Here is an 18,093-nt window from a genome sequence, read left to right as displayed (position 1 = left end):
AAGTAAGCTCTTCACATCAGGTGGCCAAAGAATTGGAGTTTCAGCTTCAACATCAGTCCTTCCAATGAACATTCAGGACTGATTTCCTTTAGGATGGACTGGTTGGATCTCCTTGAAGTCCAAGGGACTCTCAAGAGTCTTCTCCAACACCACAGTTCAAAAGCATCAATTCTTCGGCACTCAGCTTTCTTTATAGTCCAACTCTCACATCCATACATGACCACTGGAAAAACCATAGCCTTGACTAGATGGACCTTTGTTGGCAAAGTAATGTCTCTGCTTTTCAATATGCTATCTAGGTTGGTCATAACTTTCCTTCCAAGGAGTAAGCGTCTTTTAATTTCGTGGCTGCAATCACCATCTGCAGTGATTTTGGAGCCCAGAAAAATAAAGTCAGCCATTGTTTCCACTGTTTCCCCATCTATTTGCCATGAAGTGATGGGACCAGATGCCATGATCTTCGTTTTCTGAATGTTGAGCTTTAAGCCAACTTTTTCACTCTTCTCTTTCACTTTCATCAAGAGGCCCTTTAGTTCTTCTTCACTTTCTGCCATAAGGGTGGTGTTATCTGCATATCTGAGGTTATTAATATTTTTCCTGGCAATCTTGATTCCAGCTTGTGCTTCCTCCAGCCCAGTATTTCTCATGATGTACTCTGCATAGAAGTTAAATAAGCAGGGTGACAATATACAGCCTTGACGTACTCCTTTTCCCATTTGGAACCAGTCTGTTGTTCCATGTCAAGTTCTAACTGTTGCTTCCTGACCTGCATACAGATTTCTCAAGAGGCAGGTCAGGTGGTCTGATATTCCCATCTCTTTCAGAATTTTCCACAGTTTATTGTGATCCACCCAGTCAAAGGCTTTGGCATAGTCCATAAATGCTCTGAAAGTGAAATGAAAGTGAAGTCGCTCAGTCGTGTCCAACTCTTTGCGACCCCATGGACTGTAGCCTATCAGGCTCCTCCGTCCATGGGATTTTCCAGGCAAGAGTGCTGGAGTGGATTGCCATTTCCTTCTCCAGGGGATCTTCCCGACACAGGAATCGAACCCGGGTCACCGTCTGAGCCACCAGGGAAGCCCAATAAATGCTGTACTCTAATGTAAATAAAACAGGATAATGTTACAGAGTAAGGTGAAGAGAAGTAATTTAGGACAGATATCTGAGACAAGAAACCAACCATGCAAGAAACTGATGAAAAACCTTCCAAACAGAGGAAACAGCTAATGCAAAGATCTGAAGGTGAAAGGAAAGTGAAAGTAAAAGTCGCTCAAGCATGTCCGACTCTTTGCGACCCCGTAGACTATACTGTCCGTGGAATTCTCCAGCCCAGAATACTGTAGTGGGTAGCCTTTGCCTTCTCCAGGGGATCTTCGCAACCCAGAGATGGAACCCAGGTCTCCGGCATTGCAGGTGGATTCTTCACCAACTGAGCTGTCAGGGAAGCCCTAAAGGTGAAAGGGGCTTACCTCATTTCTTGGAACAGAGAGAAGGCCAATGAGACCAGAAGGGATGGGTTGTGGAGATGAGGGGCACAAGATGAAGATGCTGAAGTAGACTGAGTAAGGAACGTGAAACCTGATAGAACTGTTTTAAGATTTCTGTGCTTTTGGACAAATTAATCTTTCAAAAATCTCTGTAAAATGAGTAGGATGTTTTACCTATCTCATAGGGATGTCATGAGTATTAAACAGCACAGTGTGCCTCTAAGCTATTAATACATGTGTGCATGCTCAATCGTATCTTACTCTGGCAAGAATACTGGACTGGGTTTCCATTTCCTCCTCCAGGGGCTTTTCCAAACTCTGGGTTCAAACCCATGTCTCTTGCATCTCCTGCACTAGCAGGCAGAATCTTTACCACTGAGCCACCAGGGAAGCCCCAAGTATTCAATAGTGCTATTTTAAGTTATTTATTTTAAGAGTGGTAATGACCTCAGATTTTGTGGTACAGGTCCACATTGCTGTACCTCTTCTCAGCATTACTCCTGGGGAGAATTTAGAGTTGTTTCAACAGAATCAGTCACATTCCCAACTCCATTTGCTTTCATCTCATCCAGCGGCTCTGATGTTTGAATTTAAATAGGTACAGCCTATGTATGTATATAAAGTTCAAATTTAAGTAAATTTAACTACCAAAAATTTTGTTAGGAAATTAAGCTATTAGAAAATATAAAAGATGTCTTTGAATTTACTGGGAAAAAATCTTACAGACATTGTGTGAATGTTCTATTCTGTTTTTTCCAAATATAACTGGAAATTTCAATTAGACAATAAGCAAGGAAGGTGGATTGAGCAGGGTTAGTCCTTCTCCCACTCAGGTACAATTATTCTGGTCAAACTAGTCTATCCATACCAGAGTATTTCACCTCTGACATCAAGAAGTAAAGAAGAGAAGAAGAGGCAAAGAAGAAAAAAGGCACCTCAGTTTGATTCAATTCAATAAATATTTATAGGTACTGGTCTGTTAGTTCAACACACACCAACATTTTAAACTCTTTTGACTCTTCTTCATCCATCTGGCAAAATTCCACTTCAGCCGAACTTCCTGTCTATTTTCTCTATGCCTACAACAGAACAGTCCTGTTCCTTTTTTATACACACCTCTAAGACTGTATCCCTGTCCATCAGAAAATGCAACTTAATTGGTAAGTGTACTTTCATAAGTGTGCTCAAATGTTTAAATGCAATTAAATGTGTCTTTTCCCCCAGTAGACTATAAACTCGGAGAGAACAAGAACTATGACTATTTCTTCTTCATTATTGTATCCTCAGAAGATGGTTTTACACACACACACACACACACACACACACACACGTATATGGACTGTATATCCTTTGTCTTCCACTATCTCCCAGAGTTTGCTCAGATTGATATCTATTGAGTTGGTGATGCTATCTAACCATCTCATCCTCTACCACACCCTTCTTCTTTTGCCTTCAATCTTTCCCAACATCAGGGTCTTTTCCAGTGAGTCAGGTCTTCACATCTGGCGGCCAAAGAATTGGAGCCTCAGCTTTAGCATAAGTTCTTCCGATGGATATTCAGGGTTGATTTCCTTTAGGATTGGCTGGTTTGATCTCCTTGCAGTCTCAAGAGCCTTTTCTAGCACCACAATTTGAAAGCATCTATACACACGCACACACATATGTATACTATTGAATAAATTTGTGAATATTTTAAACACTGTGATAGATATACAGGGATACAAAAAGACTAAGAAATGTCATCAGTTCTCAAGGCACTTAAAATATTGCAGAGCAGAGAAGAAGTGGGGTGAGAAGTTAGGCCATATCTTAGTTACTGAGGAAAGGATCATTATAAGTGATTTCATAATGAACAGTGATGAGATGTATTTAGATCCTCAGTAAATCATTTACAGATAGTCTCCTAACCTAATGTAGCATTGATAGGTGTTGTGGTTTTAAAATATGTACACAAATGCTTTGATACTTCCCACTTCAAGAAGTGGAACCTAATTTCCTTCCCCCGGGTCTAGGATGAAGCGAAAGTGACAGTCCACAGCCATTGAGACGAGGCCATAAAAGGCACTCGGGCTTCCTCCTTACTCTGACTTGAATCACTCCCTCTGGGGGAAGCCATCTGTCACACTAAGAAGACACATCAGCAGATCTGTGGAGAGACTCACATGGAAAGGAGCAGCCATCAGGGAACTGACACCTTCTGCCAATAGCCATGTGAGTGAGCCGTCTTGGAAGCAGAGCCTCCAGGCCTAGGCAAGCCTTCAGATGACTGAAGCTCTAGGCTTAATTGAAACATCATCAGAGATTAAGTCATGCACCCCAGTTCAGCTGTTCCTGAGCTGCTGACCCAAAAAACTGAAGATACTGTGTTTGTTGTTTAAGCCACTAAGTTTTGTGATCATTTGTTACATGGTGATGGATCACTAACACGATAGAAACTAGTATTTTTCTAGACAGAAATTGGGAAACAGTACCAGATGGGCAAGTAACAGTGCCTACAAAAACTGAAGATAATAAATGCTTGTTGTTTTAAGCCACTAAGTTTTGTGATCATTTGTTACACGGTGAAGGATAACTAATACAAGAACTAATATTTTTCTAGAGAGAAACCGGGAAACAGTACCAGATAGGCAGGTGGCAACTACTTTTTCTTGTTTACACATCAGCTACAACACTAGAATTTTTAGAAATTTGCCATCTCAAGTATCTACCCTGAAATACTTATCAGAATGGACTTAATTGAATGCCTCTATGGTTGAGCAGTAATATGTTGAGGTAGAACAAGAAGTTGGAATTCCTAGACTTGTGGGAAATACCCTTTTTTGATCAAGGTAATACATAAAATTTTTTTAAGTACTATGAGGCTTAGATTGAAAAAGAGTCCATTGCCCCATTCTATTCTACCTCTGAGATCCATTCTTTAATTCCTTAACATTTTGGGGGGGGGGTGGGATTTACCACCACATTTTTAAGTAATATGCTTATGCTGTTATTTCTTGTTAGATCAATTTTAGGATTTATCTTTTGACTTCCTAATAAGATAAAGACTCAGCACCTTTTTATTATTCCAGATTCCCACTTTCCCTACCTCCACCTCCCCTATCCAATATACACAAGTTTTGGTTAAATTGCTGTCCAGTATTTATCTTATTGTGAGGCCACCCAAGTCAAACAATATGCTATAGTTACATTAGGTTTATTGTAAAACTGTTTTGAACTTCCTGTGATTAAAAGCTGCCTCATTTTAAAACGTGTTTAGTTAGCGATGTTTTTTTTTAATCACTTTTTCTCTAAACAGTGTTTTTTAGAAAGTCACATTAGGTATCCCTCCTGTCCTGATTTTCTTAGAGGAACCCCACACCCCACCCCCCGCCGGAGGCCATGGTCCTCTTGCTCTAATCTGGGCTCTGTAGGGATGCTGCGTAACTCTCTTCTAGAACTTCCCTAACCCCTGTCTTGCGTACTATCTTCTCTTTCCCGATATTCAGGTCTCCTCATTTTGGGCTTATTCTCTTTTTTGGTTGGATCATATCTTCTCAGTGATTTTATGAGAAAGGAGTAAAAATGTACATTATTCTTCGTCTCTAACAATATCTTAATTCTGCTCTGCTACTTAATTAGCAGTTTAACTGGCTATAAAATTCTCAGAATGTTGAAGGCCTTGCTCCATTGTCCTGAAGCTTCCAGGCTTCTGCAGTGCCTTGCTGAGTCTCAGTCTTTTGTCAGAAACTAGGGTTTCTTTTTTCTTTCTGGACTTTTTGTCTCTGTTAGGAGAATTTTCTATCCACTGACTGGGTATTCAGTGTGCCCCATGAATCTAGATAACCGTTCTCCCATTTTGGTTATTTTACTGAATTACTTCTAAGACTATCTTCTCTGTTTGTATGTTCTCCCTTCGTGGTACTCTTATTAGTCACACTGTCTCCTTGAATTAATTCTCTATTTTTTCCCCATCTCTTATTTATTTCTACATCTTTGTCTTTTTATTTCACTATCTAGAAGATTTCATCAATATTTCTTCTGGTGTTTCTGTTGAAACTTCTCATTTTAGCTACCGTATATTTAGTTTCCAAGAACTCTTCCTTGTTCCCTGCTTGTTCTTTGTAATGTAATCCCGTTCTTATGACTTTGATGATTCTGCTATAGCTTTTTGATTGTCTTCCTTTCTTCCCTCTCTGTTTCTTCAGAGTTCCTTTTTTCCTATTTATTTGGGTCTATTTTACTCTGGAGGCTTTCCTTAATCTGGTGAGCTTTAATTTTCTGATCATAGAATGAGTGAGGTACTAAAGGTAAAAAAAAAAAAAAAAACAGTAGTGTGAGTGGGGGGGACCAGCTGTTTTGTTGTTTTTGATGCCATTGTTTATTCCTAGAAAATTCTCCAATCCCCTTTTATTTTTCTTTTTTTAGGCTGTTCTGGGTCTTCACTGGGGTACACAAGCTGTTTGTCTCAGCCTGCTAGTTACCCTACTAGGGATCAAACCCACATCCTACGCTTTGGAAGACAGATTCTTAATCACTGGACCAGCAGGGATTCCAATCACCTTTCAGAATGGAAGAGAAAAAGATCAGGAGTGATGGGGTGAGTGGAAAGAAGTGTATAAGGTCTGCAGTTTTGAAACTGAGCATTACAGGTGGTCTGCTGAAGGTGGGGGAGGAGTTTTAACATTCAGCATGGAGGGATTTCACTTAATCTACACTTCTTCATTTTAGAGTTTCCTCTGTCTTTGGAATCATGCTGAGTCTAGAGTCCCTGGGTTTGTAGCCACCCTTGTTTCTTGACTGGAGAGTCCTAATCTTTAAATGAATTTTAGATAACTTTCTTTTCTTTTTTCTAATGAATCAATTAGTAGTTGAGACTCTCTTGTCATCAGTTTTCCCACATCCACACCTTTTGTTAATTTTCTATTGTCAATTTCAATTCTGCTCTGTCCTCTCCCTGATCCAAAATTACTTCTGCCCAAAATGATCCCTTTGTTTCCAAGTTTACAGTGGTTGTTTGAATTGTAATCATACACTGCCCTGTGACATCTCATGCTGTCATCTTTTCGCGCTCGTTAGTTAATTTGTTTGTAAGTTGACTAACTCACTCCGAGGTCATCTTGTGAAGCGCAAACATAATGCTGAGTGCTGGGAAAACTGAGACTACCAAAGGCAAATTCCCTACTTGCCTGTTGAACGTGGAAAATCTATACGTAAGTTATATTTAATTCCATGTGGTAGGCACAATTATATGCTCTTATGAGACCAAAGAAGAGGAATCTATACAACCACAGAGGAAGGGATGGGGGGATTTCCTGGAGGTAGTAGTTGCCTGAGCTGAATCTTAAAGCAGTTGAAAGTGAAAGTGAAAGTTGCTCAGTGGTGCCCGACTGTATAGTCCATGGAATTCTCCAGGACAGAACACCGGAGTGGGTAGCCTTTCCCTTCTCCAGGGAATCTTCCCAACCCAGGGATCAAACCCAGGTCTCCCACATTCCAGGCAGATTCTTTACCAGCTGAGCCACAAGGGAAGCCCCTTAAAGGAGTTAGCCAGGTGTATTAAGTTGATGGGTGTGGGACAGCGGAGAAAACATTTCAGGGGTGGAAATAGGGGGAGCAAAGATGTGGCATCTGGAAACAAGGTCTCTGCGCATGCATGCTAAGTCTCTTCAGTTATGTCTGACTCTTTGCAACCCTGTGGACTGTAGCCTGCCAGTCTCCTCTGTCTATTCTCCAGGCAGGAATATTGGAGTGGGCTGCCACTTCCTCCTCTAGGAGATCTTCCCAACTCAGGGCTCGAACCCAAAGCCTCTTATGTCTCCTGCATTGGCAGGCAGATTCTTTACCACCAGCACCGCCAGCCCAGCAAGGTCTCTATAGAGATAATAGCAGTTCACTAGCTATGAGGCAGAGACTTGTTGGAGATGAAGCTGGAGAAATAGTGGGGAACCTTAAATATTGTGCTGCGAATCTTGAATTTAATTCTTCAGAAGCACCAGATCAAGAGCATGCAGATTTTAGAGATGTAATTTACATTTTTGAGAAATCAGGTTAGCTGGGAAGACTGTTTTTTGAGGAGTACAAGCCTAGAAGCTGGGTGATCAGTTAAGGAAATATTGTAATAAATCAGGTGAGCAACAATCAGGGCTGAAACTAGTCCTAGGTCATAAGGATGGTGAGGAGGGAATAAACTGATGACAGAACTGGTGGGATTTGATTCATCAGTAGATCATGGGAGGTGAAAGAGAGGGGAAAACTGAGACTGACTTTCTGATTTCTTGCTGTCTACATATGTATGTGGTAATGTAATCAAATGTGAGAAAACCAGATGGCTGCATCCCATAGAAGCTTAAGGGAGAGATCTGAACTGGAAAAAACAGATTTGGGAATTATTAGCATAAAGGAAATATTTAAAATCATGAGATTGGACAAGTTTCTCCAAGGTAGAGAATAGATAAAGAAAAGCACTGAAGAAAGGACAGAATCCTGGGGAAGACTCACGTCTTAAAGGAGGGCTGAGGGACAGCCCATGAAGGAGGAAGTTACATAATATCAGACAACTATAAGGAGGATCTGGCGTGTTTGCCACGTAGAAAATTGAATCTAAGGAAGAAGGAATCGGCTTTGTCAAAGCAATGAAGATGTTATGATTTCAATGAAAAATGGTGATTGGATTTGGTGATAAGAAGGTCAGGTAAAGAGGAGTAGGAAGGTGGAGTTGGCAACCAGCCCGCACAATGGGCTAAGGTGTGAACGGGAAATTAAGAAGTGAAGCCAGTTACTATATATAGTTTGCTCTCTCAGAAACCCGAGGCAGAGAAGATGATGACAGAACTTAGGTGGCAGCTCGCCCCATCTTGGGCTTCCCTGGTGGCTCAGTGGTAAAGAATCTGCCTGCCAATGCGAGAGATGCAGGTTTGATCACTAGGTCAGGAAGATCCTCTGAAGAAGGAAATGGCAAGCCACTCCAGTATTCTTGCCTGAGAAGTCCCATGAACAGAGGAGTCTGGCAGGCCACAGTCCATGGGGTCACAAAGAGATGTGACTTAGCGGCTGAGCAAAACAACTCTCCAATTCAGATGATCTCAAGCAGCTCAACAGAAAGTCTACTGATAAGGCGTGTGCACACACATTCAGTAAATATTCACTCGCTACATAAATAGATCTAACCAAATATCAGCACAGACATTTTAGGTTTTTACTTAGCCTTTCTTCCTCTTGTGTGTCATAAGAATCTTTTTCCTTGACCACATTTTTTTTCCTTAATCATTTCCTTCTGTCAGAAATTGTTTTATGTAGCGAGAAGCTTCTTACAAAAATCTCCATGTCCCATTTTGAGAAACTGGCCTCAAGCCATTTCCTGCTTTGGTCATTAAAAAAATAATAATAGCTGTTATTTGCAGAGTAATCAGAATTCCAACAAGAAATGCTGTGTACATTAAATCTAAGTCATGTTATTGTTATGATTGCTAGTATTAGAATAACAAAGTAGTAACCTTGTTCATCTCTAAAACATTTGATATTGTTTAGTGAAGTTATAATAGATGAGAGGCTGGACTTTCAGAGATCCAAGGTTGAACTATGTACCCTGTGGATGCTCCTTAAATAGTTATTTGATGACTAATCAGTTATTTCATGGGCCTTAACATAGACAAGATGATGCCAGAGCAGGCAGAGTTGAAGAAGTGAGCTCACACAAAGGACCAACCCAAAGAATTCTCAGGGAAATGTCAGTAATCTTTGTAATATGTATAAAACATTCAAATATGTAAAAACATTTATACAGTCTAAAATCCCTTACAAATGTGAAAGGAATAATTATAATTATCAAGACAATAAAGTAAGATCCAGCAATCTCACTTCTGGCTTTATACCTGGATATCCATACTTCCTTTTGTTTGTTTTTGACACCACACAGCATGTAGGATCTTACTTTCCCAATCAGGAATCAAACCCGTGCCCCCTGCTTTGGAAGCATAGTGTCTTAACCACTGGGCAAATAGGGGATTCCCTAGATATCTGTACTTCCCCATTTACTCAGCATTATTCACAATTGCCAAAGTACGGAAACAACCTAGTGTCTGCCAATGGATAAATGAATAAAGAAGATGTGGTATACATATACAGCAGACTATTATTTAGCATGAGAAAGGAAATCCTGCCATTTGCTACAACATGCATGGGCCTTGAGAGTTCTGTGTTAAGTGAAATAACTAGACAAAGGCAAGTACCGCATGGCATCACTCATATATAGAATAATAATAGGTCAGACTCATAGAAACAGAGAGTAGAAAAGTGGTTGGCAGGAGCAAGGGGGTGGGGAAAGCAGGAAGAGGTTGGTAAAAGGGTTCATTCTTTTAGTTATAAGATGAATAAAGTCAGGGGATCTACTGTGTAACACAGTAGCCATAGTTGATAACACTCTAATGTATCACTGATATTCTCTGAGAGTTGAACTTAAATGCTCTCACCAAGGGAGGGAAGAAGGATAAATATGTAAGATGATAAATGTGTTAACTCGATGGCGGAAATCCTTTCACAATGTCAAATGTCGCTGTATGTCAAATCACCAAGATATACACTTTAATTATCTTACAATTTTATTTGTCAATTATACTTCAATAAGGCGGGAGGGGGGAGGGGGAGACAATAAAGTAAAAAAGATTATCTTAAATGGTGATTGTTTCTGATATGTTTGCTAGAAATCTGTTCTGGGCAAGAGTTTTAAGTCATGGAATAGAGCCTTTTTCATGGGAATATTGATGTTTTTAAACTTTTCCAAATTTCAGGCTATTACATCACCATGAAATTCAGAGCTGATTGAGGTTGAGATTGCTTCTTTCTGCAATTTTAGGCTTTATTCATTTAGTTTCCTCTTTTTCATATGGTGTCTCTCATTTTGATAGTTTAATCTTCAGACATTAATGCTCTGAAAATGAAAGTCGCTCAATTGCGTGTAATTCCTTGCGACCCCATAGACTGTAAACTGCCAGGCTCCTCTGTCCATGGAATTCTCTAGGCAAGAATACTGGAGTGGGTTGCCATTCCCTTCTCCAGAGGATCTTCCTGACCCAGAGATCAAACCAGGGTGTCCTGCATTGCAGGCAGATTCTTTACCAGCTGGGCCACCATGCAAGCCCGTTAATACTCTAGCCATATGAAATATATTCATTTATTTTTACAAATGCATGCAAATATTTTTGGGAGTCACAGGCATAATCCCTGTTTAGGGAGTTAAAAGAGATCACAACTCAGTAATAGAGACATAAAGTAAAGCTGTCATAAAGATGACATACTAACGTCCATGGGGTGTCCATCCACGTGCAGGGACTGGGTTTCATACATCTTTGTATCTCTGATGTCAGGCTCATTCTGGCAGAGTGTAAGTTTATTGAATTGAAATTAATTTAGACATTGGAACCAGGTGAAGAGGAAACCAGGAAGACCCATGATGAGGGATCGAATAAGTTAGGTCTGTCCCTAGAGGGATATGAGAACCCATACACAGTATAATGAAAAGACAACTTTCCAGGTAAAAAGAGAGTGATTGTATTAACTTGTAGAGGAGAAGGCAATGGCACCCTACTCCAGCACTCTTGCCTGGAAAATCCCGCGGACGGAGGAGACTGCTAGGCTGCAGTCCATGGGGTCGCTAAGAGTCGGACAAGACTGAATGACTTCACTTTCTCCTTTCACTTTCACGCATTGGAGAAGGAAATGGCAACCCACTCCAGTGTTCTTGCCTGGAGAATCCCAGGGATGGGGGCGCCTGGTGGGCTGCCGTCTGTGGGGTCGCACAGAGTCGGACACGACTGAAGAGACTTAACAGCAGCAGCAGCAGCATGTTGTAGATACTTAGATCAGAGCTACTTCGGCCCACTAGGATAACAGATGACTAGTGACTTTTTAATTACATGTTCACTGGCATTGATGTACAGAGCAGAGGGTATTAGTCTCACCTCTATGACACTGATTTTTAATAATGTATATAAATTCTATGCCTATTTTTCTCAGTTAGAAAAATAGGAGTATAAAATCTATTTTAGGTCTACCATATCCTAGAGTTAAGTCAATAAGTGATGACTTTCTAAGAAAAAACAAAAAATGGTTTACAAAAAAGAAAAATTGAAATGTTTTAACTTTTAATGCAATGTGTAAGACACTGGAGAGCTTTCCAGTTTCACCTTGAAAAATGTATCCTTTAAGAAACAAACAAACAAACAAACAAAGCTGAGGGACCAGTCCCGGGGCTGGTCTCAGAGGACCTGGCTCTCTCACGCCAGCTCCCAGGCCTAGGTCATATCCCCACACCTCTCTGGGCCTGTTTCCTCCTATAAAATTGAGTGATTTCCCACCTCGGTCCACACTTGACTATGAAATGTGGCTAGTTCGTATAAAATATATGACAGATTTCACAGTTAAAAATGTAAAGTATATTATGAATCGTTGAATACTGAGTATATTTTGAAATATTTTTCATATATTGGGTCAATCAATTATTAAAATTAATTTCACCTGCTTGTTTTTGCTCTTTTGATGTGACTACTAGAAAATCAACATATACAGCTCTGGTATTGATGATCACAAGTATCCTTTTCAGCTTTATGACTCAGCCAGGGCCACCGTGGACACGTAATTCACGGTTTGATTTCTTCGCATTGAGATAGGGAAGGATTGGCCGGAATGAGGAGGCTGGGGCGGGGCCCTGCCGGGAGAGACAGACCCCCTCCAGCTTTGGCTCTGGCTCTCGGGCTCTCGGAGCTGGGAGGACCCCGACTCCCGCGCGGGGCTGGTGGCGGCAGCCTGGTCGAGTACCCAAGCCCGGGGCGTTCAGGGGACTCGGGGCGGGAGCGGGCGCGGCTCTCCGGGCTAGGCGGAGTCGGGAAGACGGTCGGTGCGTCAGCCACACGCGCGGGGAGGAAGCGGGCCTCAGGTCCCAGGCGGCCCGCGCGGGCGCCCCGGCACGTCCGCAGGCTGCAACGAGAGGTGGCGGCTTCTGAGAGGAAGGAGAGACGAGGGCGGGCCTGGGAGGCGGCCGGGGGGTGGGGCGCGGCCGGGGGCTGGCCCGCGCGGGCTTCATCTGCGGACGCACGGCCTGCTCCCGAGCGCTGGGGATTCCGAGGCGCGGCACGACAAGCGGCTGGAGCGGCTATGGGCCGCCGCTGGGGCTTCCTGATCGGCTTCTTGGTCGCCGTGGGGTTGCTGGGCTCGGGCCACGGCGAGCAGCAGCCCCCAGAGACGGCGGCGCAGAGGTGCTTCTGCCAGGTAAGGGGTATGCGCGGCGGGGCTGCGGGTCCCGGGACCCCTGCCCGCGCCTCGCGCTGCGTGCCGCGCGCCGGGGCAGGTGGGGCGCTGGAGGTGTGTCTTTATTTCTCCACCCTTCCGGAAGAAGCCCCCTGTGCTCTTGCTCCCTGGCCGGGGCTCGGTCCTCTGCGGCTCGCCTGGGTTGGTGTGAGCAGGTCCCCCACCCGAAGACCCTGAACCGATGTCAGGGCGCCCTCCCGCGCTTCTGATCAGGCTTGGGGCGAGAGGTATGGGTACACCGCTGTCTGCTTCTACCTAGTTGGTTTGTTATTTTCACAGAATACACACACACACACACAGTTTGTTATTTTCACAGAAGCTGGGTCTTTTAAACTTCCAGTTTGGCTTGGAACAGCGTGGGCTGTGCTTCTGCTGGGTCCCTTCTCCACCCTTTCTGGTCAGGACGGACTTTTGAAGGGGGCTGCCCTCATATCTTCCTGTCAGGCAGGAGAATGGCTTCGTGTGGCTTTTCAGTGTCTTAAGCTCAACTGCCTGGTGTCTTTGGGGCCGCGGTCGCCCTGTGTCCTTTCTTTTTCCTGAGTGTAGTGGAACTCTTTAACCGCGGCATCCGTATTGCTGGTTCCAATTGGGAGACCGGTCCTCAGTGTACAAGTTTGATTACAAGCTTATAATTATTTCCTTCGGTTAGTAAGAAATGTGGATTCCTTGAGCAAAATATTCAAAGAAACATACAGGTTTTTGGTATCCAGGAGATGTGATATTTTAATGTCATTATTATTAAAAGTCACCTTTTGGTTGATTTCTGTTATAAAAACGACATTCTATACAACATTGAGGGATGGGTATCCAAATTGTTCCTTTTAAGTAGATTTTACTGTTAACTTATTTAGTTCCATTATGGTCAGTAATGGAAGGGATGGGGGTGAGAAGAGGAGGAAGAGGATGGTAACAAATAAACATGAAGAGAAAAATGGAGACAAACATATCGACATGTATGTATCAACTGGAGAGATAAAATTTTAAAAATGGAGAAAGAAAAGGGAAGGTGCAAATGATCCATTCAGCAAACACTTATAAACACTATGTAAATTGATCTGAGAATTTGTAATACAGAAATACAGTGGCATAATTCCTGCCCTGAAGAGCTCACAGTTTAGTAAATCATGTTCTTTGGGGCCTGAGGAGAGGCGGGGATCCTTGGTGTTGTGTTTTGTTTTGTTTTGTTTTTAGTTAATAAATATTGCTGCTGCTAAGTCGCTTCAGTCACGTCCGACTCTGTGCGACTCCATAGACGGCAGCCCACCAGGCTCCTCTGTCCGTGCTGGAAACTAAAAAAGCAAATTTTCACCTAAGGTTTGGCAATAAAAGTTCAGATCTTCTCTGGTTCTATTAGCATTGGCCACAAAGTCCTTTTGATTCTCTTTTTGTTGCCAGTTGTAGCCCTATCTTCCTTCCTGTTGCCTGTCCTTACCACTTCTGCCTTGAGTTACCACACATCACTCCTCACCGCTGCTGCATGGGCGCCTGGCTTGTTGTACATGAGGGTTCTGATTTGGACCAGGGCAGCATGTATTTAGGGCTTCCGTGGTGGTTCAGGGGTGAAAGAATCCTCCTGCAATGCAGGAGGCACAGGTTCTATCCCTGGGTTGGGAAAAGCCCCTGAAGGAGGGCATGGCTACCCACTCTGGTATTCTTGCCTGGAGAATCCTGTGGATGAAGGAGCCTGGCAGGTTACAATCATAGGGCTGCAAAGAATCGGACACACTAAAGCAACTTAGCAGCAGCATGTAGTTGTTGGACCTCAGAAAGCCACTGAAGTATGTGCAAAGCTCTACAAATAATTGGACTAAATTCAACAGGCATTTATTGAGGCCTAACGTGAACAGACTTTGAGAGATCAAAAAGTAAATTAGAAAATTACAATTTACAATTCTTGCCACTCCAGAGTACACAGACTGGTACATATTTGGTGCTTATCAAATATGTGAACGCTATACTAGCTGAAGTATATTCTTAATTAAAAATGGGTCGATAGCTCCCAATGCATTTTTTTTTCCCCAGTGAATCTGTAAACTTAGTTATTGCATATGCCTGTTAGTTGACATCACATCCTAGTAAAACCATTTTCACTGTATGTTGTAAGTTCTTTTGAGAATAGTGCTTCAGTTTAGTTGCTGACAATAAGTGACCAGTTGTATGAGTTATGAGTCTCCCTTATACATTCCTCATCCCCCTCCTAACTGCCACTCGTATCATTGTTAAAAAAATGTTAAAAAAATATCTTACACAGAAAATTGGCTTTTTTTTTAAACCTTTTGGTATACAAGTCAGTGAAGTCTAACACATGAACAGTTTCGTATAAAAATCCTATAAATAAGGACTCACCCTTCCTTTAAATTAAAATAGTATTGTAGCAGATATGGGCTTGAAGTAAGTGAAGATTTTTCAGAGTTTATTTCTTTTCGACAATTATTTTCTCATTATGCACCATTCGAGAGAATAAATATAACTGAACTTTAGTCCCAATTCACAGAATCCCAGGATGCATTTTAAAGAAGTCATCTCAAGAAGAGATATTGAAGCCAAGTAAGGAGGCAGTATGGACACCTTTTTCAGTGAAATTAATTAGAAATGCATTTGTAAACTTTTATATTCAGAATGTTTTGTCACTCAATATAGTTAGTGCTAATAAACACTCAGGTCCACTTCTTTGAATCCAGTAAATCTCCATCAGCCTAATGAAAGGGGAATAGTTTGGATAATCCAAAATGGCTACATCAGAAGTGGATTATTTCTTGCTTGGAATGCATTGTAGATAGACTCTATGTACATGTAGTTTACCTGTCTGGGTGTCTTGTTCAGGTCAATTTAAAAAAGTTTGTGTTAGTCAGAGTGGCAGGACAATGGAAAAGACAGTAATAATATGTTGGGTGGTGGGTGGAAATAAGCCCAGAATTAAAGCTTAGTCAGAGGGATCTTTGAAACAGGTTATATTGGAGAGAATGCCACCTGCATTCCAGCATTTTCTGAACGAAGCATGTGGACCAAAGTGTGTTTCATGTTGGTCGCTATGCTTTGGGTCATTTAACAATGATTCTAGTTATAGCAAGACCAAGACTTTAAAGCAGAAACTGCTCTTAGTGTTTTACGTCCTTAGAAAGTTGCCTACTACCCAGGATAGAGTCTTTTTGGTGCATCTATGCTTTCTTTTGACAGAGTTGTTCCAGTCTGTCAACGAATGAATGCCTCGTGTGTGTGTGTGTGTGTGTATTTGTGTGTATGTTTTAATGGTCACAAAACTCAGTAAAATTAAATGCAACTAAAGTTCTTTGCCACTTTAAAAGCTTTCTTTGAGCACTTTAAAAGCTACTTCATTCAAGTATGAGGAGTATACTCTTACAGTGCTTTGCAAAAAAATAATAGTCTACCGTAGGACTGGAAGTTTTTAGGACACAATAAAACTATTTAGAGAAAAAAAAAACTGTTTTGATAGTGTTTTTTATTTTGTCTTTTGTTGCAAAGTAAAGGATCAGTCAGTTCAGTTCAGTTGCTCAGTCGTGTCTGACTCTTTGTGACTCCATGAATCGCATCACGCGAGGCCTCCCTGTCCATCACCAACTCCCAGAGTTCACTCAAACCCACGTCCATCGAGTCGGTGATGCCATCCAGCCATCTCATCCTCTGTCATCCCCTTCTCCTCCAGCCCCCAATCCCCCCCAGCATCAGAGTCTTTTCCAATGAGTCAACTCTTCCCATGAGGTGGCCAAAGTACTGGAGTTCCAGCTTTAGCATCATTCCTTCCAAAGAAATCCCAGGGCTGATCTCCTTCAGAATGGACTGGTTGGATCTCCTTGCAGTCCAAGGGACTCTCAAGATAAGGATACCTGTATCCAAAAACTTGAGAACAAGCAGACCAGTGTTATTTTCTTTTCCCTTGCCTTTTGTATTTTGGAATTTGGTTCAAACCAATCAGAGTCAATGGAGAAAGTAGTGGAGTTAACTGTTGATTGTCAGTTCTGTGTTCCCTTGGAGCTACAGATGTAAGATTTTTGGAGAATTTTAACTGCAAACTTGGCTTTAAAAAAAAAATCTTGTTCATTAAAAAAAGAATGTTGTAGGGTGCTTTGGGGGAATAGTTAAGATCCCTGTCACTGTAAACATTTAAGCAGTGGTAGGGTAATAATAATGATCAACAGTTACTGGGCTTTACACTAGGTCATTTTATCCTGATATGAACTCTTTGAGATGAGAGCTACTATTCTGTTGGGTTTGCCAAAAAGTTCATTCAGGTTTTTCCATAATATCTTATGGAAAAATTCCAACAAACTTTTTGACTACCTCGATATTTTTGTATTCAGATGGGAAATTGAAAGTGTTAGTCACTCAGTCGTGTCCAACTCTTTGCTACCCCATGGACTGTAGTTTGCCAGGCTCCTCTATCCATGGGATTGTCCTGGCAAGAAAATTGGAATGGGCTGCCATTTCCTCCTCCAGTGGACCTTCCCGACCCAGGAATCAAACCCTGGTCTCCTGAGTATCCTGCATTGCAGGTAAACTTTTTACTGCTGAGCCATTAGGTTGAAAAGCATGGGGAATGTCAACAACTAAGAAGTATCATGGATGAGACTCAACCCTAGGAAGTCTAACTCCAGAGCCTGCCTGCTAACCCTGTTGTTACACACTGCCTCCCCTCGAGGGTGGGAGAAGGGGATTGCTGGATTGCTTGGAAGAAAGCAATATAAGGCCTTCAAAGACTTCCCTATTCTTAAGGAGACCAGAATTGAATAGTGTTAGGCCTACTTCGGTCCATATATCTACCACCCCTCAGCAAGGGCCGTTCCATTGCTTCCTATTTGTTTGGCCTCCTGCCCCGCCAAGGCTGATTATTACCTGAAGCCCAGAGCAGTGAGCTGCACATTTTGGCATTCATCAGTCACTTTGTGTATGTGTTGTGGGAGCAGGTAGGGGAGTGCATTTTTTAAAAAATTCAAATTCCTATGGTAGGGCCACAGTTCTGTTTCACTTTGGGAGATAGTATAGTGGTTACTTATGCCCCCATAGCACATTCTGAAGTATAGCATCAAGCCATCCTTCTTATATATCAGCACCTATCTTTTGGTCTTAGTTTAGGTAATAGGACTTTGCTTCATTTCCAAGGTTCTGCCCTGGGTCCATTAACTGGAATTCTACCTTAGACTTTTCCTGAGACTGTTCTGATAACATAGATGGTTCTTTAATTTCTAGAACTGGGTCTAGTATCATACCTGGTAGACTTCCTTCCAGGGATCAGGTTCTGCTGCCTGTTGGCAAGCTTTTCTGAACAGTCAGATGGTTTGGATTTCCGAGTATCTTCCTGCCTCTCCTT

At 42.1% G+C, this 18,093-nt stretch overlaps 1 protein-coding gene across 1 annotated transcript in view; it reads left to right on the top strand.

The window, feature by feature from the left end:
* ERO1A (endoplasmic reticulum oxidoreductase 1 alpha) overlaps positions 12,388 to 18,093 on the top strand; it is a 53,751-nt gene continuing 48,045 nt past the window's right edge. Inside the window, exon 1 of the mRNA XM_018053664.1 lies at positions 12,388 to 12,728. Coding sequence (XP_017909153.1) covers positions 12,615 to 12,728 — 114 coding nt within the window. The 5' untranslated portion in view covers positions 12,388 to 12,614. The remainder of the gene's footprint in view (positions 12,729 to 18,093) is intronic.

This window comes from Capra hircus, chromosome 10 (genome assembly GCF_001704415.2).
Source record: "Capra hircus breed San Clemente chromosome 10, ASM170441v1, whole genome shotgun sequence".
Classification (NCBI taxonomy): Eukaryota; Metazoa; Chordata; class Mammalia; order Artiodactyla; family Bovidae; genus Capra; species Capra hircus.
This window is presented reverse-complemented; position numbering and strand designations above follow the sequence as displayed.